The sequence below is a fragment of the Phaseolus vulgaris genome, chromosome 9 (genome assembly GCF_051622355.1).
Source record: "Phaseolus vulgaris cultivar YP4 chromosome 9, ASM5162235v1, whole genome shotgun sequence".
Classification (NCBI taxonomy): domain Eukaryota; kingdom Viridiplantae; phylum Streptophyta; class Magnoliopsida; order Fabales; family Fabaceae; genus Phaseolus; species Phaseolus vulgaris.
Window position 1 is genome coordinate 15,623,042 of NC_143506.1, and position 25,962 is coordinate 15,649,003.

Genomic DNA, 25,962 nt, shown 5'->3' on the forward strand with positions numbered 1-25,962 from the left:
AAAGCAAAGAGAAGAAAATTGTTCTTTGCTTCCTTTATACGTTGATGCCAATGCCATTTGCTTCGATTTGTTTTACTTTTGAAATAATTTTTCAAAATAGAGAAAAGTTTAGTGTACGGTGGAAAACTGTGTTTATTGGAGTATTTTAATTAACGTTATAAAAAAAAGTATAAATAGTAAATTATATTGAAAACTTATAAAAACTGTAACTCTTTTTCTTCATTAAATTTACTTTATATACATCACAATCGTATGTAAAAAGTATCTTTGACTTTTTTACAGTCGGTTTAAATACTTGTATTGAGCTTTGAGGGGGTAAGCTATACACATGTGTAAAAGTCGTAAAAGTATAATAATGTATCTCTGTATTCCAAGAAATTTTATACGACATCCATAATAAAAATAATTTAACATTTTATTTTGTTTCTTAAATAAAAAAATGTTTATTCTGTCATCACTTATGAAGCTCGGACACTCCTCTTAAATGGCGTGGTGTCCGATACTCGTGTTGGATACCGACACTCGTATGACACCTGTAGGACACGTATCCGTGAAGTGTCCAATTCTAATACGGTTCTAACACAATTTTAAAAAGGAAAAATACATTAATTTTATCAAAATTTAGATTTTATTGAATAAATTGTTATTATGATTATAAAACTAAGAAACAAAACATTGTGAACCAGTTATGAAAAACATATTTCCGCTTCAAAAAATAATCTATAACATACTTGTACATATAAATTTTTATTGTCAATTTATATAATTCATAATTATATAATATATAAATTCGTATCCCCAAAATTTTTACGTATTTTCATATCCGTGTTGTATGAGTGTCCGTTTCAGTGTATCACGACATCACGAGATAACAGAATAAATCTACTGTGATAATTATAACAATTTTGTAAGTATTTTTTTAATATATACGCTACGCACTGTCAATATGAATTTTAAATTGTAAATTATTGAAAAACACATAAACTATCAAAATATTGATTTATTTCGCGTTGTTTATTTTTATTAATTTTAAAAAATCATGGCTGTTAAAAAAATATTACAAAGGTTCAATTGTAAGAGAAATTCTGAAAGTTAAGATGTTGAATTCAAATTCTATAAGAAGTTGAATCTAAAAACATGATCGTGGTGAAATAAATTTCATTAATGCTTAAAAACGTAAGTTACTAGTGAGATAATAAGAATCGATTTAATTTTAATTTAAAAGTGTAACGTAATTTGGTGCAGCCATGGCAGATATATCCAAAAAGAAAGAAGCGGATGATACGGTAAAGCGAAACCGCGAGTGAAAAGAGGAAGAAAACCAAAAGCCAAAAACTGGGTACGGTGGTGACGTGTCGAATACGATATAAATACCGTACAGTTTCGCCATTTTTGACTCATAGTCCACACCTGGTAGGGCGGGGGCGGGAACCACAATTTTCAGCATAACAGAACAGAAGAAAACTACTTCAACCTCGTGCCTGTTAGAACCTCTCATTCTCCACCTTCTCTCTAGGGTTTCACTTTCCACTTCTTGTTCCCCTTCTCGTTCCCCTTCCTTCATTTCCCCATTGCAGGCACCAATCATGAATCTGCGCCATGGCACTAAGGTTTGGGTTCACGACAGAGACTTCGCTTGGATTCCTGCTGAAGTACTCGGATCTTCGGGAAAGAATGTTACCGTTGCCACCGATTCTGGCAAGAAGGTCAGGGTTTTGTTTCTGCCTAATTTCCGCTGCTTGCAGTTGTGAATGCCGGTGCATTATTTGGATCAAGAAGTTGTGAGGTGTGTTGATGTTGCTGCAGGTTATTGCACTTTCGGAGAACGTGTTTCCCAGGGACGCGGACGAAGATGAGCATGGAGGTGTCGAAGACATGACGAGGTTGGCTTACTTGAATGAGCCAGGGGTGTTGTACAATCTCCGCAGAAGATATGCGCTGAATGATATCTATGTGAGTTTTAGTGAAGTGGTTTTTTGGTGACTAGATGGACAGTTAGGGTTTTTTAATGTTCTTAATCTTCATCTGTTCGATGACGCGATGAACACGAGTCTATAGTTGTGTTATTGAGTTGTGTGAAATCGAAAAGGTCCACTGGCGTTTGGTGAGCCGAGTTGGCATTAGGGGATTAGCACGTTAGTGAAATGATATCCAATTTTCTGTACAATGCTGCCAATGTAGGATTTTTCATTACATTTTAATTGAAATGCATTGATTGTAAAGTATTTTACATTGTCACCTAATCATGTATTGCTGTTTATGGTAATTAGTTTGTACACTCGCACACGATCATTCAATTACAAGTTGTCACATATAATACGTTTGCCATCTTTCGCAATAACTAACATTTTTAGCACTGATTGGTCATATATTTAAAATAACTCTTTTATAATTCACCTCAGTGATGATTTTTGATTGAACAGTAGTATAAGGTTTTTTACATTGACAATTCATGGCAATTAAACTCTCATTATTACTGTCCAAATTGCATTTGGGTATGGAACTATTGTTCCTGGCCACTTCCCAATTTTCTGGTATTTGAATATGAATAAATGTGATAAGCTGACATATGTGTTTTTGTTGCCACCATATATTAATGTATGAAGGTAAATAATCTGTGTTTTCATTTATGAGGGCTTTTCCAGTATTTTATTTGAGGTGCAACACTTGTTCAGGGAGCCAATACTGATAAAAAATTAATACATAAGTAGTAGCATTTACTTAATATATCAATGTGATTTATATGTATTTATGTATTTATTTATTCACCAACACACACATTTTGTGGTGACTATTAGGCCTATCCTTCACATTGCATTGTGTACTATTTTATGCTTTTTCGATGACTTGTTTTTCTCTCTTAGACTTATACAGGGAGCATTTTAATAGCTGTAAACCCATTCACAAAGCTTCCTCATCTGTATGATATCCATATGATGGAGCAGTATAAGGGAGCTCCATTTGGTGAGCTTAGTCCACATGTATATGCTGTTGCTGATGCTTCTTATCGGTTAGTATGTATTTGGTCTTGTTCATTGCTTGTTTTTTTTGTCATATTTACTCCTTGCCTTTTCATGTTGCAAGTAGTGAGTTTTTTGTTGGGCATGATATAGAGCTATGATGAATGGAGGTCAAAGCCAATCTATCTTGGTTAGTGGTGAAAGTGGTGCTGGGAAAACTGAGACTACAAAATTGATTATGCAATATCTTACCTTTGTTGGTGGGCGTGCTGCTGGTGATGACAGAACAGTTGAACAACAAGTTCTTGAAGTAGGCTATTTTTGAACTCAATTGATCACGTTGAGAATTATTTTTCTTCTAACTTCCATTTAGCCATCAATAAGGAATGCTGATTAAACTTTTTGCTTGATTCAGTCGAATCCACTCTTGGAGGCATTTGGCAATGCAAGGACTGTCAGGAATGACAATTCAAGGTGAACTTGGTTCTCTATAGTTTGTAGTATTTCACTTTGCACTTTGATTTAAGAAAGAAGCTTATAATTTTTCTTTGGTCTGTCTTGTGATATTTTCTTATCTTTTAATTAACTAAAGCATGCTATTTAAAGGCACAATCTTGTCTCTTTTTTCTACCGTCCATCCACCCAAAACAATAGTTGACTTCATAGAAACATAGTTATGTACCTAATAAGGGCCATTTCATGGAATGCCAGTTATATAAAGCCTGACTTTACTAGCATAGTGAATGGGGACTGCACCAGGGGTATAGATAAGCTAAGCTATTTGAACGAATCAATGAATGATCAACCAAGCTTACTTAATTTATTAAATAATCAACTCAAGCTTGATATTAGGCATGGTTATTTTAATGTGCTAAGCCCAACTTTACAAGGTCTACATCATGAATAGTTCATGTGTGTGTGTATCATAAAATATTATAATTACATAGATTTGATTTTGACAATATCATACCACATTTTAGTACATTTTGTGTTTAGATTATTATTTAGTACTAAGATGTTCAGCTTAATAAATTGATAAGTTAAAAATGATTGAAGGAATTTTTTCACATTAAAAAATTATGTTATAAATGAGTCAAAAAGAAAAATCAAAGTTTTATTATTCTTAAAACAAGCCAAGTCCAACTTTAGTGAGGCTCATTAAAATAAATAAGCCAAGCTTGAGCCACCCAATCTTTTGGTAAGTTAAGCCTAGTGCTTGGCTCTGCTCAGTTTCACTTGATTACACCCACAGACTGCACCATTGTTGCATAAAATCTCAAAATATGCAAGTGAGAAGAGAATTCTGTGACATCGTAGAATTTTATTCCCTTGTGTATTTCCTGGGAATTAGATTCAGAAGGACTGAAAATAGGAATTGTGATATTGATATTTGAGATTAAAGTCTGAGGTTTAAGTGGGTAAAGTGGAAGAATACTACTTAAGTCTGTCAGTTTTGTGAGATAATATCTTATTTTTAAAATATTATTTTATTGAAGTTCTTTCTTGGTCATTGCCTCATTATTTCTATTCTCAATGCAGCCGTTTTGGGAAGTTTGTTGAAATTCAGTTTGATTCAAATGGTAGAATATCTGGTGCTGCAATCAGAACTTACTTACTAGAAAGATCACGAGTAGTGCAGATAACGGATCCAGAACGAAATTATCACTGCTTTTATCAATTGTGTGCATCCGAAAGGGTATGCAGTCCATGGTGAAGTATTTATGCAATTATATCTTTACGTGTTAATATTCAGCATACAGGTGCATGTGCTGGTTACTGTTTTCAGTATATCATATTATTGTTATACTTTTTTATTGGAATGCCTTCTTTTTAGGATGTAGAGAAGTATAAGTTGAAACATCCAAGTCACTTCCACTATTTGAATCAAAGTAAAGTCTATGAATTAGAGGGCATAAACAGTGCCGAAGAGTACATGAAGACGCGGAGAGCAATGGATATTGTTGGCATAAGTCACGAGGATCAGGTTTGATGATGCTATCTGCTAGTGTTTGCTTTGTTCTATGCTATCTTGGTTAGTTTTGTTGATATGCTACCCTTTTTCTTACAGTTATCCTTTCTTTTTATTGTCAGGAAGCCATATTTTGCACCTTAGCTGCAATTTTACATTTGGGAAACATTGAATTTTCTCCTGGTAAAGAGCATGATTCATCAGTATTAAAAGATGATAAATCAAGATTTCATTTGCAGATGGCTGCCAATCTTTTCAGGTAGCTGATTTTTGTTAGGAACATTATTTAACTTGGCTTAATTAACTACATTTCTCTCATTTGCATTTGGCTTTCAAGTTGATTTATTTTTTAAATGTTCATGATATTTGTGTACGTAAGATTCTGATAATATGACTATGTAGGGTGCATGAACAGTGTATAAACCTGATGGAAAGTCAATGGTTAATAAAGTTTTTTAGAACTGCTCATTAGTGCAATGACTATGAAATGCCGAGGTGTATAGTGAATACAGTTTTCAACTACTGTTGGGTATTGGCTTTGCTAAGATAGTTAGTATTAAGTTTTCTGAATTTGTATGTAGAAGGAGACGAAGCTTTAGATTAATTAGCTTTGGTTTCCCTAGTCTGTGAGAGATTGGATTTTCGCTGAACAGGTTGCTGAATTATCATTTATCTTTGAGAAAAAGATAAAAAATAGCAGAATGAGATGGATGGTTGGTTACTTGGTTATTTTCCTTGACTTGTAATGACTAGACATGATTTTATGTAAGTTTTCACCTTTTGTCCTTTATGTTAAACTTAATGGAATGTCTACAAATTTTCCATATCTAGGTGTGATTTGAACCTACTGCTTGCAACATTATGTACACGTTCAATACAAACTCGAGAAGGAAATATTGTCAAAGCTCTTGATTGTAATGCTGCTGTTGCTGGCCGGGATACTTTGGCAAAAACTGTCTATGCTCGTTTATTTGATTGGTATGCTTATGTTCAATGCAGAATTGATCAACATATTCTATCATGCGCATATTACGGTGAATACTAATTATTTGATACCCTACCAGGCTTGTTGATAAGATCAATAGTTCTGTGGGCCAAGATATCAATTCCCAGATGCAAATTGGAGTCTTGGATATATATGGTTTTGAATGTTTTAAGTATAATAGGTAATCTGTTGTGAATTAACTATCTCTTGGGAGTATATTTAATTTTTTTAGGTTATATGCGCGGTGGTAAGTTGAAGTGAGTGGGTTAACTGTGAATTTGAATTATTGAAATATATCCTGGTTGAAAACATGAATTGTGAATACCTTTCTTAGTGTTTTGTGAATACTTCACCACTTGTATATAACACTCTTGTAAATGTTAGCACTTCCACTGATAGAAAAAATGAATTGTGCTGCTGAGATTTGAGGTTGACTTGTACCATCTATTGATTTATTTTCCCTGTTGAGTTTTTGATTATTAAATTGTACTTTCTGTTGCTTTTATTTTAATTTGTAACTTTGTTGACTTGATTCTTTTGGTTGATCCTATTTTATTCACTTTCACAGTTTTGAGCAATTCTGCATCAATTTTGCTAATGAAAAGCTTCAGCAACATTTTAATCAGGTATGCAAGTTTGCTTTCTCCAAGTTAATGGCTTCATTTGGTATAATTAGTTGAAAGCTAAAGAGCAAGAGTCAAAAGTTGGGGGAGTTCAAAACTGAAAGTTGCCTAGTTCCATGATTGGATTGGAAGTTTTTGGTATAATTAATCAACCAGTTGATACATCTAATTTGGATGAAAGGATATGAAAGTGTATATATAATTAAAAATTAAATAACTGAATGCATAAATTGTTATTATTATTATTATTTTTAGTATGGTATATTTCATAGAATAACTGAGTACGGCCATATAATTGATTGAAATGGAGGGTATTAATTAATTAAGGGAACAATAAAAAGTATCATTTTGAAACACTAAAAGGGAAACTATTGGAAAAAATGAGCCAGTTTGTTCAAACTATAAGTGTTTCTAAAATAAGCATTTTTTTAAATAATCACTTCTTTAGAAACAGATAGGATTTGTTTATTTAAAAAAAGCAGAAAAATGCTTATTTTGGAAATAAACGGATTAAACAAACACAGAAGAAGTAGGTGTTCTGCTTATTTCATTAAAAAACACTTGTTTAAAAATAAGCAGACAAACTCACCCAATATCATGCAACATGAGACATGCTACTTTTATGAGATCTTAGGGTGTGATAAGATATGATAAGCTGTAACAGTTAAATAAGAGTGCGATAGAAAAAGAGTCTGACAAACTTGTATACTATTTCAATGTTGATGCACACCAAATAATTGTTAGATAATGTTATTTTATGTTATGTTCAAGGTGGATTAAAGGATATCATGATATGAAAAAATATATATACATTGTGTGTATGCCAATATTACTCTTTCATCATAATTGCACAGTATTAAAAAAATAATTTGAAATATTTTTGTAGCTTTTCATATCGTCTTTAATATTCTTTTAAATTTTTATACTTAGTTTTGTTTTCTAAGTAGGAAAATTTAAATAAGAAAATACCTAAAAGATAAATGACAAAGTGGACATTTGAGATTTTAATAAATTGTTAAGAAAAAAATGAAAAAGAAACATATCTGTCTATATATGATAAATGTTATAATATTAATTATTTAATTTAGTTTTTAAAATATTAATTAGTAATATATATTAATTTGCAAATTTTCTATGTATATGAATGTGTACTAGGGTTGTCAAAACAGACCAGTTAAACTTGTCTCGCTTAGCCCGCTTTGGCAACTTATCTTAATGGATTGGCTCGGCTGGGTCAATCTGAAAGAAACAGAAAAAATCTAGCCTAGTTTGGCTCACCATGGGTTTATGGGTTAAACGGATTGATCAACTTGGATTTAAAAAAATAGGTTTAGAACACCAAAAGGTAATGGAAGTAGGAAGTTGCAAACAAGAGGAGGCTGTCATGGTGGAGGCTGAACGTGGAGGCTTTCACAGGCTGGAGGGGAGTTTGTCACTTGCAGCAGAAGATGATTGCTTGCGGAAGGTCACTTGTCATTATCATTATGGAAGGTTGTCGTGGTGGTGGTATACAGAGGAGTGCATGTGGCAGTACCTTTGTTACTGTTCTTCGTTTTCAAGTGAGATGAGAGAAGGTGAGTGAATTTGATTAAGTGAGAGGGTGCTTTGAGTGAGGAGGAGAGGAAGACTGAGCTAGGCTGAGTGACAGATAGAGTTGGGATGGGCTGGACAGTGGTGTACGGTTGAGTAAGACAGATGGACTGATGGGCAGACCAACCACCAAGGGTTGGGCCTGAGTGGACCCTATTGTCAATTTTGATCCATTGTAAGATTCAACAATTTTATGGCACAGCTCCACATTTTGGGCTGGGTTGGCCCACGAGTTGTGGCCTCACTTTGACAGTTCTATGTGTTATTACATACATTATATAGTATATATTATATATATGAATTATTGCTATTATGTATAAATATCTTTTACACAATATTCTATGTTGTTGTTTCCTAACCCAATTCTTTCTATTGGATAGAGATTGTACGTGATGAAGGATGTAAATATATAGTAGGATAATGTAATTATATTTTGGTGTACCAAACAAGTCATAAAACCAAAATAGTATCATGTGTCCTATCATATCCTGTACGCAGTTGGCAAGAGAGTCTTCTGCTTATGAAATTTAAGATTTTAAGTACATAACTTTTTCAAATAGCTTCCTATGAAACACCTCTAGTAGCTTTTTTTTTTTGCGAAATATGCTAGTTGGCTAATTAGAAGCTACTTGATATTCATCCTAACACAATGCCTAGGTGTCTTAATGCAAATGTGAGTTTCTTTTATCTTTTAAAATTTTCTTTTAACTTGTTTGCGGCTTGTAATTTCTTCCAGCATGTTTTCAAGATGGAGCAGGAGGAATACACCAAAGAAGAAATTAACTGGAGCTACATTGAATTTATCGACAACCAAGATGTTTTAGATTTGATTGAAAAGGTTTTTGCTAAATCATTTATTTAGCAGGAGGTTTTTTGATTCTATCTTCTCATATATTATTCATTTCATATAGTTTCCTTGTTTCATGCTTAATATGATACAAGGATAATATTTTTCAATAATATTGATGGATAAAGTATTGTGATTAAGCTATGTACTTGTCATTTTATTTCAGTAGGCGGCAAGACTGAAATTGAAAGGAGAATTTGCATTAGGAAGTATTATAAATCGATACACAAAGCATGAGAAATGAGAGAATTCTAATTTCATTGGTGAGAGAAAAAACTGAATTAAAATTACTAGTCTCTATTTACAGAGGATCGGTAAGCCTGAATAACTTTTTCAGTTACAACTGGTTGAAAGTGACTGGCAACTGAAATCACAAATATAAAGGCCCTAGGATACAGGTGGTATGTAGATTAGTTCTCTGAAACAGAAAACAAATACTTAACTAGACCACATTATATCAAATTCTTTGTGTCTTATTCTGTGCCTTTTGTCTAATATTTGGGTCTAACATATATATGATTTTGACATAATGTTGGGAATAAGTATTGGAATGGGTTCTTTTGAAAGAACTAGTTGGTAAGATCTGCATATTAGGGTTCACATAATTTTAATCATACCAAATGAATATAGCTACATTTGGAAATTAATTTCCGTTGCTTTCGTCATTGTTATGTATAGTCATTTCTTTTCTCTGGATTTCAGTTTCTCATGTACATGATGCATTCTTTTGCAGAAGCCCATTGGGATCATTGCTCTGTTAGATGAAGCTTGGTACAATTTGATTTTTTTAACCCGAATTGGTCTGTAATTATGTGTTACCCCCCTTATAAATTATTTTTAATCTTTAATTTGTCTCCTTTCAGCATGTTTCCAAAATCAACGCATGAAACATTCTCTACTAAGTTGTTTAAACACTTCCTGTCACACCCAAGGTTAGAAAAGGAGAAGTTTTCAGAAACAGATTTTACTCTTTCTCATTATGCTGGAAAGGTAATGTAATGTTTCTGTTCTTTCTCTTGTTTTGAAAATGAAATATTTTGGTTGTATATCATCTAATATTTTTATGCAGGTCACTTATCATACAGACACGTTCTTAGACAAAAATCGTGATTATGTAGTTGTAGAACATTGTAATCTATTGTCCTCTTCAAAGTTGCCCTTTGTGTCGGCTCTTTTTCCTTTGCTAACAGAGGAATCTTCAAGGTCATCATACAAGTTTTCTTCTGTGGCTTCCAGATTTAAGGTGTGAATGTCTATTTCCTTTTGCGAGTTAATGAATTTTATGGGAATCATTATTATGAACAAATAGTATATGTGACTAAGTATTTGAACATTAATTTTGTGATGTTGATCCTTTTCTGTTTCTTGTCCTGTGTATAACATTGGTGGATGGGGACTTCAGCAACAACTTCAAGCACTCATGGAAACACTCAACACAACAGAGCCTCATTACATTCGTTGTGTCAAGCCAAGTTCTTTGAATCAACCACAAAAGTTTGAGAATACTAGTGTTATACACCAATTACGATGTGGGGTCTGTAGTTAAATATTCAAACTCCTTTACTATTTGTTGTTCACCTAGAGTTGTAAAGAAATGTATTGTCAGTATGCCAATTATTGAATTTGTTTCCTTGATTTCTGTTTGTTGATTACTCAGTCAAAGCAGTTGTTTAGTTTTACTTAAGTTACTTTTGAGATTTTTCCTCTTAATGGCGGTGAATATCTTTTGTGTTAGTGCGTTGAACTTTTCAATGAGTCTGGCTTATTAAACTTGTAGTTTTTTTCCTGCTCAAATTTGAAATGGTTTATATAATACTTATTAGACAATAGAAAAAATGTTACATTTATCATTTTTATTACACAATCTATTCTCAGTTTTGTTTTGCCAGATGTCATAGTTTGTTAAGTCTGTTATCTGTGTTAGTATGGTTGTACCTGTGAAAGCATGCACTATAACCAGTCCCTATGTATTATGTTTTCAGTGGGTTGAAGGAAATGAAAAACTCCATTCTTAGTTTAATTCTCTAAGATGGGACCAGAATTACTAATCTTTTCTCATGGAAAATTGAGTCCCATTCCTACATGTTTTTGTGCATACAAAAATTGCAGCGGGTTTGGTTCACTTTTTCATACTGACAAGGCTGCCATAATTATCTTGTTTTTTCTTGTCTAAATTTACTTCTTAGTATGGTCACATCACATACATTTTTTCCATGGCTGTATTTTTTTTAGGGTGTCCTTGAGGCTGTTAGAATAAGTCTGGCAGGTTACCCCACTCGAAGGATTTACTCAGAGTTTGTAGATCGCTTTGGATTAATATCTCCTGAATTTATGGATGGAAGGTGAATTTTGTTAATTTTATGGATTAACTCAGTTTAGTTTAACTGTATAGTTGATTCTTTACTGATTTCTTTTTTTTAAGTAATAGGAAGCTTTAAATTACTCCCATAAAACTGGGATTACTTCTCTTATTTTCTCCTAGACTGGCCGGCTTGTTTGGTTAAATATTAGTTCAAAAGTTGGTCTTGGCCATATTGTGGGCTAGTTGGTTATTGGCATAAAATAGCGAACTTGGTCTGGTTATTAAAATATTGGTGATGAAATAATGTAATAACTATTGTAGTGACAGCTGTCAAAACAGAATTTAATAATTCTGTTTAGTTCTCTTATCCTCTATAATCTTCCTCGTTTTGAAGTTGAGACACTAACACGGACACTGGTACGACACAGACACAGACACTCCGACATATAATAGAGATTTTTGAAATGTAGGACACGGGGGCACTTATAATTATGAATTATATAAATTTATAATAGAGATTTATATGCACAAGTATGTCTTAGTTTCTTTTTTCTGTGGTAGAAAGATATTTCTCATGGCTAGTTCAAAAGAATTTGTTCTTTATTTTTATAATCATAATAAAAATTTATACAATAAGTTTGAGTTTTTAGAAAATTAATGTATTTGTCCTTTTTAAAATTGTGTTGGAACCGTGCTAGAATTGTTAGAGGTCCAACAAATATTTTTTTGAATTAGAAACTTCCGATACATGTCGTATGAGTGTCGGTGTCTAGACATAGACACCATTTAAGAGGAGTGTCTGAGTCTTGTGAGTGTTGTGTGCTGTGGTGTGCATTTGTGTGCGTATGTTCTGAGTACATCTTATTGAAATTTGTGAGTCTTTCTTTTCATCTTGTTTACATCTATTATTTTGCATTATTGGATTGTTAGTACTATTATACATTCAATTTTACTTATGTCAATGCAAATGCAGCAATTCAAGTTTCTTATTTGATAATTTTTTTCACTTGTCATTAATGCTTTGCTTACAATTTTTGTGCTGACAGCTACGATGACAAAGCTGTAACTCTGAAAATATTGCAAAAGCTAAAGCTTGAGAATTTTCAGGTGTGCTTCTTTGGGACCGTGCATACTGTTGTTGTTCAGCTCTTGGTCTGAAAGCTTAAATCAATTTATGTTGGTTATTCTTTTAATTAATTTTAATCTTTGTTACTATTCAGTTAGGTAGGACCAAAGTATTTCTCAGGGCTGGTCAAATTTGCATTTTAGACTCTAGACGTGCAGAAGTTTTGGACAATGCTGCAAGATGTATTCAGCGTCAACTGAGAACGTTTATTGCACGCAGGGATTTCATCTCAATTCGTGCTGCTGTACTTTCTCTTCAAGCATGCTGCAGGGGTTAGATTTATTTATGTTTAACTAAAATTTCCCTTTAAACTTTTTTAAAACTTGTGATCAATCAATATTTCTCAGAAGTGATTTTGTATGGAACATAACACATTCCTTTCCAGCTTAAAAGAATGCATGTCATTTAGATTTAGAATCGGTCAAATGTTTGTAGGATTTAGCTCCTCTGGAGCAAGGAGGGTGCAGCAGCAACAGCTATATTACTGTTCAGATCTGTACATTTCTTTTATGAATTTTAATTAGAAAATCAGCTGTGGTTTTCATATCTTTATAGTTTTTTTAATGTTCATGCATTGATTCACAATCTCAATAATTGATTTTCTAATCAATGCTTATAACTAAACTTTATCTTCAAAGTACACCTCACTTTAGAGGAACTGTCCTGGTCCTCATCAGCTTTTGTTTTTACAAGGTTGCATTAGCCGAAGGATATATACCTCTAAGCGGGAGACAGCAGCAGCTATTTCTATTCAAAAATACTTTCGTATGTGTCTGATGAGGCATGCTTATGTGAAATTATGTTATTCTGCTATAATTGTACAATCCAATGTTCGTGGTTTCACAACTCGTCGAAGGTTCTTGCACAGAAAGGAGCACAAAGCTGCCACTTACATTCAGGTCTTTTACCATAGAGATGGAGTAGTAACATGACCTTTAAAATGTCACAGCAATTGCATGTTCTTCATTTTATTTTTTCATATTATGTTCATAACATTGAATTATGCTTGTGTGTTATTGTGTTATTTAAGATGACGATGCATAATTTTCTTTCAATTGTTCCCTGCATTACTTTCAATTGCTCCCTGCATTACTTTCAATTGCTTACCATTTTTGTGTGGTTGACAACATACATTATGTTGTATTTTGTTTGTAATATGTAACATTTATACATAGGCCTATTGGAGGATGTGCAAGGTTCGATCTGCATTCCTAAAACATCAATATTCAATTGTAGCAATACAATGCCTTTGGCGACGCAGACAAGCAAAAAGAGAGTTTCGTAGACTTAAGCAAGTAAGGTTTTCTTTCTCTTTTTCCATGGAGAGGAAAAAATGATTTTGAAGTTGTTCTCACCACCTTAATTTTTTTAATTATCTTTAGGAGGCTAATGAAGCTGGAGCCTTGCGTTTGGCTAAGAATAAACTTGAGAAACAATTGGAAGAGCTTACATGGCGTTTGCATCTTGAGAAAAAAATAAGGGTATTACATCCAAAAAAATAAGAGATGTTTTAAAATTTGATTATGCATATGGTAAGTATTTGTGACATGATGAGATATGGGGAACTTATGATATTGTATTCTTCATTGTCATGCAGATTTCTAATGAAGAGGTTAAGCATGTTGAGATTTCCAAATTACAGAAGACGGTGGAGGCTCTGAATCTTGAATTAGATGCAGCTAAACTTGCAACAATTAACGAGTGCAACAGAAATGCAGTTTTGCAAAATCAGTTGCAATTATCAGTAAAGGAAAAATCTTCTTTAGAAAGAGAGCTAGTTGTAATGAATGAAGTACGAAGGGAAAATGCTCATTTAAAGGTGCTTCTGTTAAATAGTTGTGTTCAATTGAGTTTGTTTTATTTTGACAATGCATTTCAATTATTCTTACCATGTAATTTATATGGCAAGATTTTCTATTTCTGTGTCTAGAATCTAGCTTGAATTACATTACAAATTTATTCTTTTCCCCTACATCGTTTCCCGGCAAGAAGTTATCCTTTTAATTTGCATGATGTATGCAAATTGGGGTAGAGCCTAAGGCCTGTTTACCTTATATTAAGTTTTATTTCAAGGCGGCGTTGCTTGGGCAGAAAGCCTATTAAAAAGCTCTATTTAGTTTTAATAAAACCTATTACATAAGTGTTACATGCATACCTAAGCTGATTAATCTTTTTTGTAGGCTAGTGGTGTTTAAGTCTTTAAATAGACCAACAGGTATATAATTCCAAATTGTAGTAAAAATTTAATACAATAATATTGTTATAATCTGATAGGTCCAAAAAGCTTTCGGGATGACATTCAAGCCTAACCCCCCAAAATGTGGCGTAACCTATTCTCTTCTGTAATGCAGGCTCATGTTATAAACTGCAGAAATTAAGCATTGTTATCTATGATGTGGGATAGATTTAAAATTTGAAGATGGCTTACTGTTAGACAAATTGAATAGACAGTCTGCAGTATGTTTTGGCTGGGTCAAAAATGTGGTTAAACATTTAGTTTGGGTTTTTTTAACTAATGGCCAAAGTGGCTGGAAATGGTTTTGGTTTTACTTCTCATGTCTTAGATCACACGGGACAATGTAGTATGAAATGTTTTACTTGACTTTTGGGTTCATTGGCTGTGAAAATGTGGTTTTACATAGTTTGTACTGACGTTTTAAGGCTTATGGCTTATGGGTTGAACATGGATTAGTAGCAAACAATTTTTCTTTTTATGGTTTTAGGTAATACTTTTTACTTCTATGATTAGGAGCAAAGTAGTTGGATGGTACATGCTTTTACCGGCTGCAACATCTTCATCCAGCATATAATACTCTTTTTTGTTTGGGTCACGTCTACTCTGTTATCTGTTGTACGTAACTGAAAATGTGTTCAAAATAGGGCATGTGTTGGCTTGTGCAACATTTTTTTGTAGTTTTTTCCTTAATTCATTTTGCATTCGGATAGGATTGTTCCCCACCCCCCATGCTTTGTTAGTACTCTTGTTATATACAAAACCATTTAAATGTTTTTTACCCAACAAATTAAACATATGGGATAGTTAGTTGATGATATGGTACTTGAGCAGTTATGATTATGTGGTCTGCGTATCCATTCTTGTGAATGATGTATTAATTCCAGCTTCAGCATGAGGTGTGGTCTGTTTGTGAACTGTCCATGCTTAAAACTCACATGGCTCTTTCTTTAAGTGGCGTGTTACATATGAGACCATTCATTTAATAGTTTATGCTTTTTTCATGACATTTTTCATCCCTCACTTTCTATTTTATCTGATTTCTCTAATAAATTATGTTATATAGATTGCTTGTCTCATATGTTTAGGGTTCATTGGATGCTTTTGAAAAGAAGAGCACAACTTTGGAGCTTGAGCTTGTTAATGCTCGGAAAGACCATGACAATACCATTATGAAAATGAGGGAGTTTGAACACAAATGTTCTCAACTTGGGCAAGATGTGAAAAGGTGCCTCTTCTACTTTCATTTCTCCTGTTTTACAAATTGATTTAGTTCAAGTGCCAAAGGTGTTGGATCTCATCTTCCCCTACCAATGGTTTTTTATTTTTCCTTTATTAGAGTTTGATTCTTGTTAAAAATTTGAATATTGTGCAGTAGTTTACTTATATTTGTTTATAATTCTGATTTTCCTACTTGTATTTTAATTTTAATATAGTCTCCAGGAAAAGCTATTGAGTTTAGAAGATGAAAATCACGTGCTTCGTCAGAAAGCCTTAACTGTATCTCCCAAGAGTAACCATCGATCTTTAACAAAGTCATTTTCAGAGGTAAGTATCCTCAACATATATATATATATATATATTTATAAAACTCGTAGTTAGGCATCACAATGAAACCTAATATCTCAGATAGGTTGACACCCCAGGTTTCAACTACCATATGCCATCACATGAAAGATAACATAAAACAGAAAAAAAAAAATACAAACACATGGGGACTAGGCCAAAACCTATGCTGAAAAGCAAGAAACTCCTAAAAACTATACAAAAGTTTATCTGCACAATGGTTGCCTTCTCTAAAAATGAGAAATTTTAAAATCAATCCCTCTACAAAAAGACAAGCATTTATTCCATCTATTGTGTAAAGACCAAGGCACAGGAGATTTAGAAGAGAAAGCTGAGCAAACTAAGGATGAACACTCCATGTTGATATCAATTATCATTTACATAAATTGTATCTACGGGTTTCCATTTCCCATGTAGGCAATATGCAAAAAATTTGATTGAGGCATTGTGACATATCTATTTAATTTGCTTTTCTGAAACAGAGATACTCAAATGCAGTGCCGCGCACTGAGCAAAAGCCCACATTTGTAAGATGCTACATTTTTGGCTTCTGTTGACAATAATTACTGAGCACAATTATAGTTGTTTTTCAATGAATCCAATTTGATTCAGGAATCGCCCACACCTACAAAACTTATTCTCCCTTTTACACATGGAAGTTTGTCAGACTCTCGTAGATCAAAATTAACAGCAGAGAGGCACCAGGTATTGTTTTCAGATTTCATATGGCTGCTTTAAAGGTTTTATTGTAACTATTCGTGTACAAAAGATAGCTGTTAATAACAGCTGTACACAATCTAACTAACTTGTAACAAACTACTCTTAAAGAAAGCTGTTAAGAACTGCTCTGTATACAATATATAACAAACTACTCTAAAGGAAGCAATTAAGAACTGCTCTGTTTACAATATATTCATGCAATATTTAATTCTAAATTCTTGGAAGAATCAATCTGGTTCCCTTCAATGAATAAGGTTCTGGAACAGATATTGTCATTGCTTATTTCTTTCGATTTAGTTAGAAGGTGAAAGGGGGCTGGGACACACTATAGCTGCAATTATTGTCGATGTCTGTTGACAATTTCCTTGTTCAAATAAACTTGTGCGTTTAATCTACTGGGATTGGGACTGATTAGCTGTTTTTCTCTTGGCTTGTCCACAAAACTATAGTTGTGTTGCCACAAAGAAAAAGCAGCTAAGTTGTAAGTACGTGAGTGGTGTAATGAAATTGATGGTATAAAATACTTCAGTTTGATGAGGGGAATGAAGGGAAACTTCATATTTTTTAATTTTATCTTTTTCGGATATTAGTGCTCAACAGAAAATTGAACTAAGACCCAGGTCAACTGTGTCTTGGAGTGTTGTGATTGTGAACCGTTCAATGGTACACTGTTGTAGCGCATTGTGTTGTTGTACCTGTGGTGATGCCGATTGTGGCCATATTGATCTGTATTGGCTCAGTGCAGGAACTCTGTTCTTTTACCCCTTAAATCATGGTGTTTGGTGCTGTTTAATGGCATTCTTGGGTTTATGTCCCTCTTTTGTTTTATTCTATTTTCTCACTTGCACTCACTCTATTTGAAAGATATAAACAATATAGGCCATTTCTCTCGTTATGCAAACCACTTGACCTGGAGTTCCCAGCTGCTTTAGTCTGTTCTGTTCACATCAAAAGGGTTTATGTTTTGTTTTAGATTCTTTCTTTCACATGTCTCTAGAAGACTTAAGTAGTGTTTTGTTCTCTCATTTGCATCCTTGATAAATAGGCATTAGCCACATGGTTTGGAATAGACTATCACTGATTACAATGATTATCATCACTTTGAGGCCTTTCCCAAAAATTTTACTTTTTTGGTGGGAGCACGTATCATTTGTTATGGTGGATTTCTTGCTCCTCCTATCTTTATCTAGTTATCCCTATGCTAAACAAAATGAAAGACAGGAAATGTAAGACTCAATTGACTTTGGCATGAATACAACGGTAACATAACTAAAATAAATTTAAGGTCTATATTATCATGAGATTCTTATACTTGAACATATTCATCAGAAGTTAGGATTGACTCTGCAATTTGCCAAACATTGTGCCCTATAGGCTTATTACCATGCCTTGTGCAGGATAACAATGAACTGCTCTCTAGGTGTATCAAAGAGGATTTGGTGTTCAAAAATGGTAAACCGCTGGCAGCTTGTATCATATACAAATGTCTTCATCATTGGCATGCCTTTGAATCTGAGCGAACAGCCATTTTTGATTACATTGTTGATGGAATTAATGATGTCCTAAAGGTAATAGTACTGTATTTGAATTGCCGGTAGCTTGTGTAGTTTTCACATGAGATTTATTCATTGGAGTGTCATTTGTTTCAGGTTAGAGATGATGACATTGTCTTGCCATATTGGCTGTCCAATACATCTGCACTTCTTTGCCTCTTGCAAAGGAACTTGCATTCAAATGGCTTTTTAACAGCCACTGCTCAACGTTGTGCCAGATCATCCGGCTTGACCAGCAGAATTGGGCATGTGAGTTATAAAGTTTGTATACTGATATCAGATTATTTTCCCCTCACTTGTGCATCTTAAATGTTCTTCTATTTTTTTGGTGATGATTAACTTGGTTCAAACAATTGCATAATGTGATGAATTTTTAATAATCTATTATGTTATGAGCTTATGAATTATTAATGTTCGGATGTAGAGGTGTTTTCTCTTCTCATGTTTCTATGCATGTGTTATAAGTAATTTCAGCTTCCAAAAAGGCCTGCCAGACTAGACGGTGAATATTAGTAGCAACAAAAACCATGGAGATCACCTCAAATCACATGAATAGAAAAGGGTCATAGGCTTTGATGCCGTGCCATATTAATTCCTTCTTAAAACTTAATACCGTGTTAATATAAAGCAGAGTTCAATTGTTTGGCAGGCACCATCCCTGTCATAAGAAAAGCATAAAAAGAGATTTATTGAGATAATAAATTCCAATGACTGGATTGGAAGAAGTTGTATACGGATAGCATTCCGCATAGTACTGTGTAATGATCTAAGTTTCCACATTATCATATTGTGCCTTGGTTCCTTTATTAAGTTCACGTGTTGCATTGAATAAAATAAGACATGGTGCACTCTCTAAGTGCTGCTCGTAGTTTTACACTCTATTTACACAGCTACCTCCTCTCGGCCACTGGACAATAATCTAAAAAACCTGTTGTAAGTAGAGGATTATTATTAGTTTAGGAATATCTTCATTATTTCCATAGTAATTACAAGAAAATTATTTTTAAAATCTTGCTATTCATTTAACCATATTTTTATTTTCTTATTTTATAGAGTTTGATTGTTATAAATAGAGGTGATGGAAATATAACTTGCGTGATTGTTATCAGTCAAACAATTTTTTATTTCCTTACATAAACACCATGTCATTAACCAACTTTCCCAAAATCTCATGCAGTTAAGTGAAGATACATCAATTGTTTTTTTTATTAAATCTCTAAAATTCCACTTAAACTTGTCAAACTGAATTATAAATTCACTTTACAAAGCTACCAACTACCAATTTCCTTCTAAGTACTGGTTTTGAGCCATGATTCTGCTAATTTCCTTTCCAGTACTAGTCGTGTGCCATGATTCTATGCAGAACAAAGTCATTGAATGATCGTGTAGTATTGGACGCTTTTGAAACCTTATTGCTGGCATTTCCTTTCTTCTAAAGATTCCTCTTTTAGCAAGCTTCTGCTTATCTGGTTCTGCTAAGAGAAAGCTCAATGATGCAGAAAGTAGAGAACACCTATTTTTTCATTGTTTAGAAATGTTTGAAGATTTCATCATTATTTTGTATTTTCAGCTTACAATTACTGATCATTCTATGAAATATATAAATAGTAATTATTGGATTCTTTTGAAGGTTGTGTTGACTGTTGTTGCATGCTTTATAGCTGTTGATTTATTTGGTTTTGTCGCCAAGAATTTTTTTCCCCTTCAGATTTTTGCATTTCACCCTAGTTGGTGGTCTTCCAGCACCTGCTTTCTTTTTCTACCTCCTTATTCAGTGTGATTTGATGCCATTTTTTAGAAGCCGAGGTCTCCATTGAAGCTTATTGGATATGATGATAATACAGTACATGTGGAAGCAAGATATCCAGCTATTCTTTTTAAACAACAGCTGACTGCTTGTGTAGAGAAGATTTTTGGCCTTATACGTGATAATTTGAAAAAGGAGCTTTCTCCACTTCTGACATTATGTATTCAGGTGGTATTTCTAATTCCTAGCTGATATTTTGGGGATACAAGCTATGTGTCACTAAATTTGCCTAGTCATATTTTGCTGTTTTAGTCTTGGTTCCACCGGGTATTACGTTTTAAATCCTGGATGATGGTTTGTGGGGGCCCAGCCCAGCCCTAAATATGTTATAGTGCTATAGTTGCTGCTAGTTTTGAAATTTGTATATAGTTTATATAATGTTTACTATACATTTAAAATCTAGAAAATGATAAAAATTACTCAAAATTAATGACATTCTTAATTAACAATGAAAAGTCCTGAGTGTCTTAAAAGCATACAAGTAAATACCAACTAAAGTCAAATACAAGATTCCTTAAATGGAAATTATTTATCATCTTCTAAATTCAAGTCATCAAAAAAATTTCTACTATACAATTGTAATTTTCATCAAAAAAATATAGCCCACCTTAAAAAGTCCTACTTTAGGGCTTCTTTTGAAATCAACACAGCAGCACTGTAGTGCTACAGCCGCTATTTGGTCCATAACAGCTGCTGATACACTAAACTGCTTTGTGACAGTAGCCCGTGTAACAGCCACGGGTTTCTCCACACCACTGTTTTTGAATGCTATGAAGTACTGACTTAATGAAGTCCAGACTAATGAAATATATATGTTTTGTGTTGATTTAGACTTTGCTTCATAAACTTCATGTTTGCATTTGGTTTCAATCAATTATTTTCTTCTGTTTGGCATCCTTGTATGATGGCTGTTTGACTTTATTTCATTACTTTGCAATTTAAGTTCCATAGTAAGGATTAGATTTTATTGAGCAATGCAAAGAAACAATTCTTACAATTGAAGAGTTGTTTTTTTTTTTAGCTTGTACAAGGAAACAAACTTGACTTTGATGATCAACTTCGTTCTTGTGGCTACTTTGCTTGTATGGAGAAAAAAAATTGTTTATCGAAGGGTGTTTTTATTTGCTTGTTCAAGGAAACACGTTGATTGTGATGGTTAACTTCTTTTCTTGTGGCTATTGTGATGTTGTGAAACATGAGAATTGAAGCAACCTTGGGGATGGTTGAGACTGGGAGAGATACCTTTGTTTAGCCTAGTGATGATCAATTGCACCCATTATTTGCATTGATGAGATGATTTTACTGCTTTGTAGATTGTTTTCTTTCAACAGCTGCTATATATTTTTCCTTTTCATACTATTATGTTTTTTTTATATCAAAGAATGTTATAGCATCACTATACAAGTGCCACTTTTGTTTATGCTAAAACATAAAAGTGTTGTATGATTCATGTCGTCAAATCCCACTAAGTGGGGAAGTGCTTTTGTTGCTGTCAAGCTTTCATAATGATACTTTGCAAAATCATGTTTCTTATTATATATGATACTGTTTAGGCACCTAAAACAGGTCGGATGCTAGGTGGAAAATCATCTAAATCTTCTGGTGGGCTTCCTCCACAATCACCTGTTGCTCAATGGGACAACATGATCAGATTTTTGGACTCATTTATAAGCAGAATGCGTGTAAATCATGTATGGTATTTATTGCTTTATTGATTTGTTTGTCACTATTCAATGTGGTCTATTTTTGTCCATTCCAGTCTTGTAAGCATTTGTTTGGTCATTGAGATAAGAGAATGTAACAGTTTACTTATTTGAACCGTGGTTATCAAAACCAAACTAGACCAACTGTGAACTGGCCTGCCATCTTGTTCAAAGGAACCACAAAGCTATCCCATGAAAGAATGGAACAAAAACTGCTAAAACCAGTCTTCATTCGGGCAAACCAGTGGTTCAACCAGTTTAACTAGCTCTTCAAAACAATTGTTTTTATTTTAGAAATGTCTAACATGTTTGAATATGAAATCAAACTTGGTGAATGTTATGATGACTGGTAGTTATATGAATTTTTTTAGTTTCTATTTGTAGATGTTATTATTGCTAATGGTATTGTTGTACTGTTGAACTTAAATGATATATGTAATTTTACTTTATGTAATTATTAATGTTGTGATCATGTTTTTTGTTCATCATTTTTTAATATAATGTTATAACTTAGAAAAAATAATATCTATTTTACTGGTTAGATCACAGTTCACACATTTATTATTGAACCAATGCACTTAACCGTTTAATGACCAGTTTGATTGACTATCTTCAACTGATCCTTTAGGATTGAGTACATTATCTAGTTATGCGGTGTTTTTCTCAAAGTCTTTTTAGTTGGGTGACTTTGTTATATTTGAAGAGGTTGGCATGTAATGTTTCTTGTTCCTTTTGTTGTTGCTGCCTCATCTTTAGTTCTGGAGGATTTCTTGTTCTCTTTTTATTTCTTACTTTTTCATGTTTATAAATTCTTGTCTAAAAATATAATCATGTTTCAGTAAAAGTTGCATGAATGGGGATGTATAAGTGTTAGATGCTATGATTTCTTAATAATATATTTTTCATGTTATTATATTTTTAGGAGAGGTTGTTCCAATACTTATCTCAACAGTGCCACCAGAAACATTGGTCATATAATTGTTTCCTGTTTTTAGTTATGCCATTATACTGGTTGAAACTTGATTTTTCAAGCTTTATGGAACATAATTAGTAAAGTTCCCATTTCTATTAGAAAATAAATGATAAGTGATAATTTATGGTTATGAATTTAGCTGTTTGTTTTAATTGGTATCAACCACTCAATGTGATGTATTTGTTTCTCTTAATCTTTTCTTACCAAAGGCTGTGTGTACAGGTACCGTCCTTTTTCATCCGCAAGCTAGTTACTCAGGTTTTTTCCTTCATCAATATTACACTCTTCAATAGGTAAAACCCCCTATTTACTAGATGAAGTTTTTCTGTTGCCTCAAATCAGTAATTTGCTATGTTTATTGAATTGATTTTCTGAAGTTCAGTTTTCTAATTTTTAATTTATTTTGCCAATAATATCTTTTAGCCTTCTGTTGCGACGTGAATGCTGTACTTTCTCAAATGGTGAATATGTAAAGTCTGGGCTTGCAGAACTGGAGAAATGGATAGTTAATGCAAATGAGGAGGTAAACTGAGCTTGCTATTACTTCATGATTATAGTTTTAAGGTTTAACTAGGTACTTCTGAAATTTAGTATGCAGGAACATCCTGGCACCAACTGAATTATATAAGGCAAGCTGTTGGGTTTCTGGTATAAGCACTACCTTAGTTGTACTTTTTTTCTCAAATAGCACTGATATGCCATATTTATTTTCATTTATTTTAATTGCACAGGTAATACATCAGAAGATTAAGAAATCTTTGGAAGAAATTCGGCAGGATCTTTGTCCGGTATTATAAACATTATATTGTTCTAAATGATTGCAACATCTCTTTTATCACACTTTTAAACTGAATATTTTTTTCATCTCAAATGATTTTTAAGTTCTGTTGTTTCGCGAATATGCCTGAGAAACTGAACCTGCAATTAAAGAAATTTATGACCTTGAACCGTGGGTATTTGATTCTAGTTTTGTTTCATGGTATAATATACCTAGATGTGAAAGTCAATATTTGCTTTAATGTAATCGATACATTTATTTCTTAAATTATTAGTTTCTTTCAAGAAAATATGTGGTGTCTCTTTTGCTCGACTTACCTGTACCTCACTGTATTGGGAGGAACTTGCCCCCCTAATTATTTATTATTTATTATTCCTCTTTTTGTTGTTTTATGTGTATATTTGATTATTTACCTGCATCACAGGTGCAATATTCTCATTTATACTTTGCCGAAAATAATACTGTTATAGAAGGTTAACCTATTTCTAGTTCACTTTAACAGGCATTAACAGTTAGGCAAATTTATCGAATCAGTACTATGTACTGGGACGACAAGTATGGAACCCAGAGTGTGTCCAACGAGGCAAGTTGTGTTTTGAATTGATTTAAAATACTTTTATGTTGTGGTAGTATCTTTGGAGTTCTAACCTACATATGGTGAACAGGTAGTTAGTGAAATGAGGGACCTTGTGAGCAAGGACAATCAGGGTTTGACATCTAATTCATTCTTGTTGGACGATGATATGAGGTACTTTTCTTTCAACAATACAAGTTCTTTGTAGTTTTAGCAAGCCATTGGCGTTCTTATTATTGCCATGGTATGAAGAAAAGTTTATTTGTAAGATGCTTTTTATTTGTGATTTTCTACTTGGTAATAAACTAATAACCTATTATGTAATTTTGAAACTCAGTAAAATCCAGTAAGCCTAATTTGACTATGTCATGTAGCGTGTTTAGGTTATATTGCATTGCATACTTAATTCTTCTTTGGGTTGACACAAAAATACGTTTGCCACAATCACTGATGTGTAGGATTTTCTTTGCTTACTCATTAATTCAATGTCTGGTAAAATGTTCTCATAGGACCTATAATATATTGGAAACAACGGTAGCTTTGACCCCCCTCTCTTAACCTTCAACTTTTTTTTTTGCAGCATTCCCTTTTCTGCTGAAGATATAGATATGGCAATCCCTGCTATAAATACTGATGATATTGATCCCCCAGCATTTTTGTGCGAATATCCCTGTGCCCAGTTTCTTACTTTACAGGTGAAGTAATTGATCTAGATTACAATTGGAAGATTGTTGCTTGAAACTGTGCTTCAATATTTAATCTCTGGAATTAAATGAGTGCACGGCCTAGTCGGAAGTGTTTCCCCATTCAAATGGACAGCAACCTTAGTTGTCATCAGATTTATCGGCATCGTCACTGAATGCATTTGGTACTGATGATATTAATTACCTACCCATCGGAGGTGGAAGAATTACCGTTAAACCAACAAACTGTAATTATTAAAGATAGGATAAGAGTAAAGTTTTGACGTGCTGATTCTATTATCATGTAGCTCATCTTACCTGTATTTATCATTTATGTTGTATTCTATCTAGGTATGCAATGTAATCAGAGCCTTGGCCAGAAATTAAAAATCTATTCATTTATTTAAAAATGCTGGACTTCAGCCTTCCGTGTTACATTTTTTTGTTCCTTTTAAACGTTATAATTTTCTTTTAACTTCAGCCTTGAGACTTTGGATGTATTGTTTCACTTTGGAAGCACGGCACAGTTTTGCTGGCGATTAAATAGGGACTATTTCTAATCAGCCATGTAACAATTGAATAACGACATCAATGATCGATACCTGTTAAGTCTTAATCAGGGTGAGAAATATAACTGATAACCCTATCATCTTTTAAAGTCTTAGTCACTGATCTTTTCAATGGAGGAAGTAGGTGAAGAGTGGTGGTTAGGATCTTCACCCTAACCAACTCTGAACTGAGAAAGAGAGACTAAACTAGGACCTGCATGTTTCCGTGTTTATAATTTTAATTTCTACTTTGTTTCTTCTATAGTCATTTAAAATGCAACAATATGGACACTGATATTTTGATCCTTATTAATAATAAAACATCTCTTTTGACAATTAATTATATTAATATTTAAATTTCATTTTTATTTTTTAACCTAAAATATAAATATCTATTATTAAAATGAAATTGTTAAATTTAC

At 33.2% G+C, this 25,962-nt stretch overlaps 1 protein-coding gene across 3 annotated transcripts; it reads left to right on the forward strand.

Moving 5' to 3' along the window:
- Nucleotides 1-1,226: 1,226 nt before the first annotated feature.
- Nucleotides 1,227-25,427, forward strand: LOC137820336 (myosin-15). 3 transcript variants are annotated; one of them, XM_068624366.2, is made up of 39 exons: nucleotides 1,227-1,483; nucleotides 1,578-1,706; nucleotides 1,807-1,953; nucleotides 2,865-3,010; nucleotides 3,114-3,270; nucleotides 3,376-3,434; nucleotides 4,500-4,656; nucleotides 4,795-4,944; nucleotides 5,052-5,188; nucleotides 5,761-5,907; nucleotides 5,994-6,095; nucleotides 6,483-6,540; nucleotides 8,864-8,965; nucleotides 9,708-9,745; nucleotides 9,838-9,964; nucleotides 10,044-10,217; nucleotides 10,377-10,508; nucleotides 11,207-11,316; nucleotides 12,323-12,383; nucleotides 12,497-12,674; nucleotides 13,096-13,301; nucleotides 13,578-13,697; nucleotides 13,785-13,883; nucleotides 14,000-14,221; nucleotides 15,724-15,863; nucleotides 16,072-16,183; nucleotides 16,684-16,728; nucleotides 16,814-16,906; nucleotides 18,319-18,489; nucleotides 18,571-18,723; nucleotides 20,273-20,449; nucleotides 21,835-21,972; nucleotides 23,180-23,250; nucleotides 23,381-23,480; nucleotides 23,549-23,605; nucleotides 23,689-23,745; nucleotides 24,238-24,322; nucleotides 24,405-24,483; nucleotides 24,890-25,427. In XM_068624366.2, the coding sequence occupies exons 2-39, from the start codon at nucleotides 1,587-1,589 to the stop codon at nucleotides 25,011-25,013; spliced, it is 4,551 nt and encodes a 1,516-aa protein (XP_068480467.1). In that variant the 5' UTR covers nucleotides 1,227-1,483; nucleotides 1,578-1,586; the 3' UTR covers nucleotides 25,014-25,427. The 3 variants fall into 3 exon arrangements, 2 of the variants coding, with proteins under 2 accessions (XP_068480467.1, XP_068480469.1); XM_068624368.2 differs by having other exon boundaries at nucleotides 1,248-1,706; XR_016515550.1 differs by lacking the exons at nucleotides 24,405-24,483; nucleotides 24,890-25,427 and having other exon boundaries at nucleotides 1,248-1,706; nucleotides 15,702-15,863; nucleotides 24,238-24,318.
- Nucleotides 25,428-25,962: the final 535 nt, after the last annotated feature.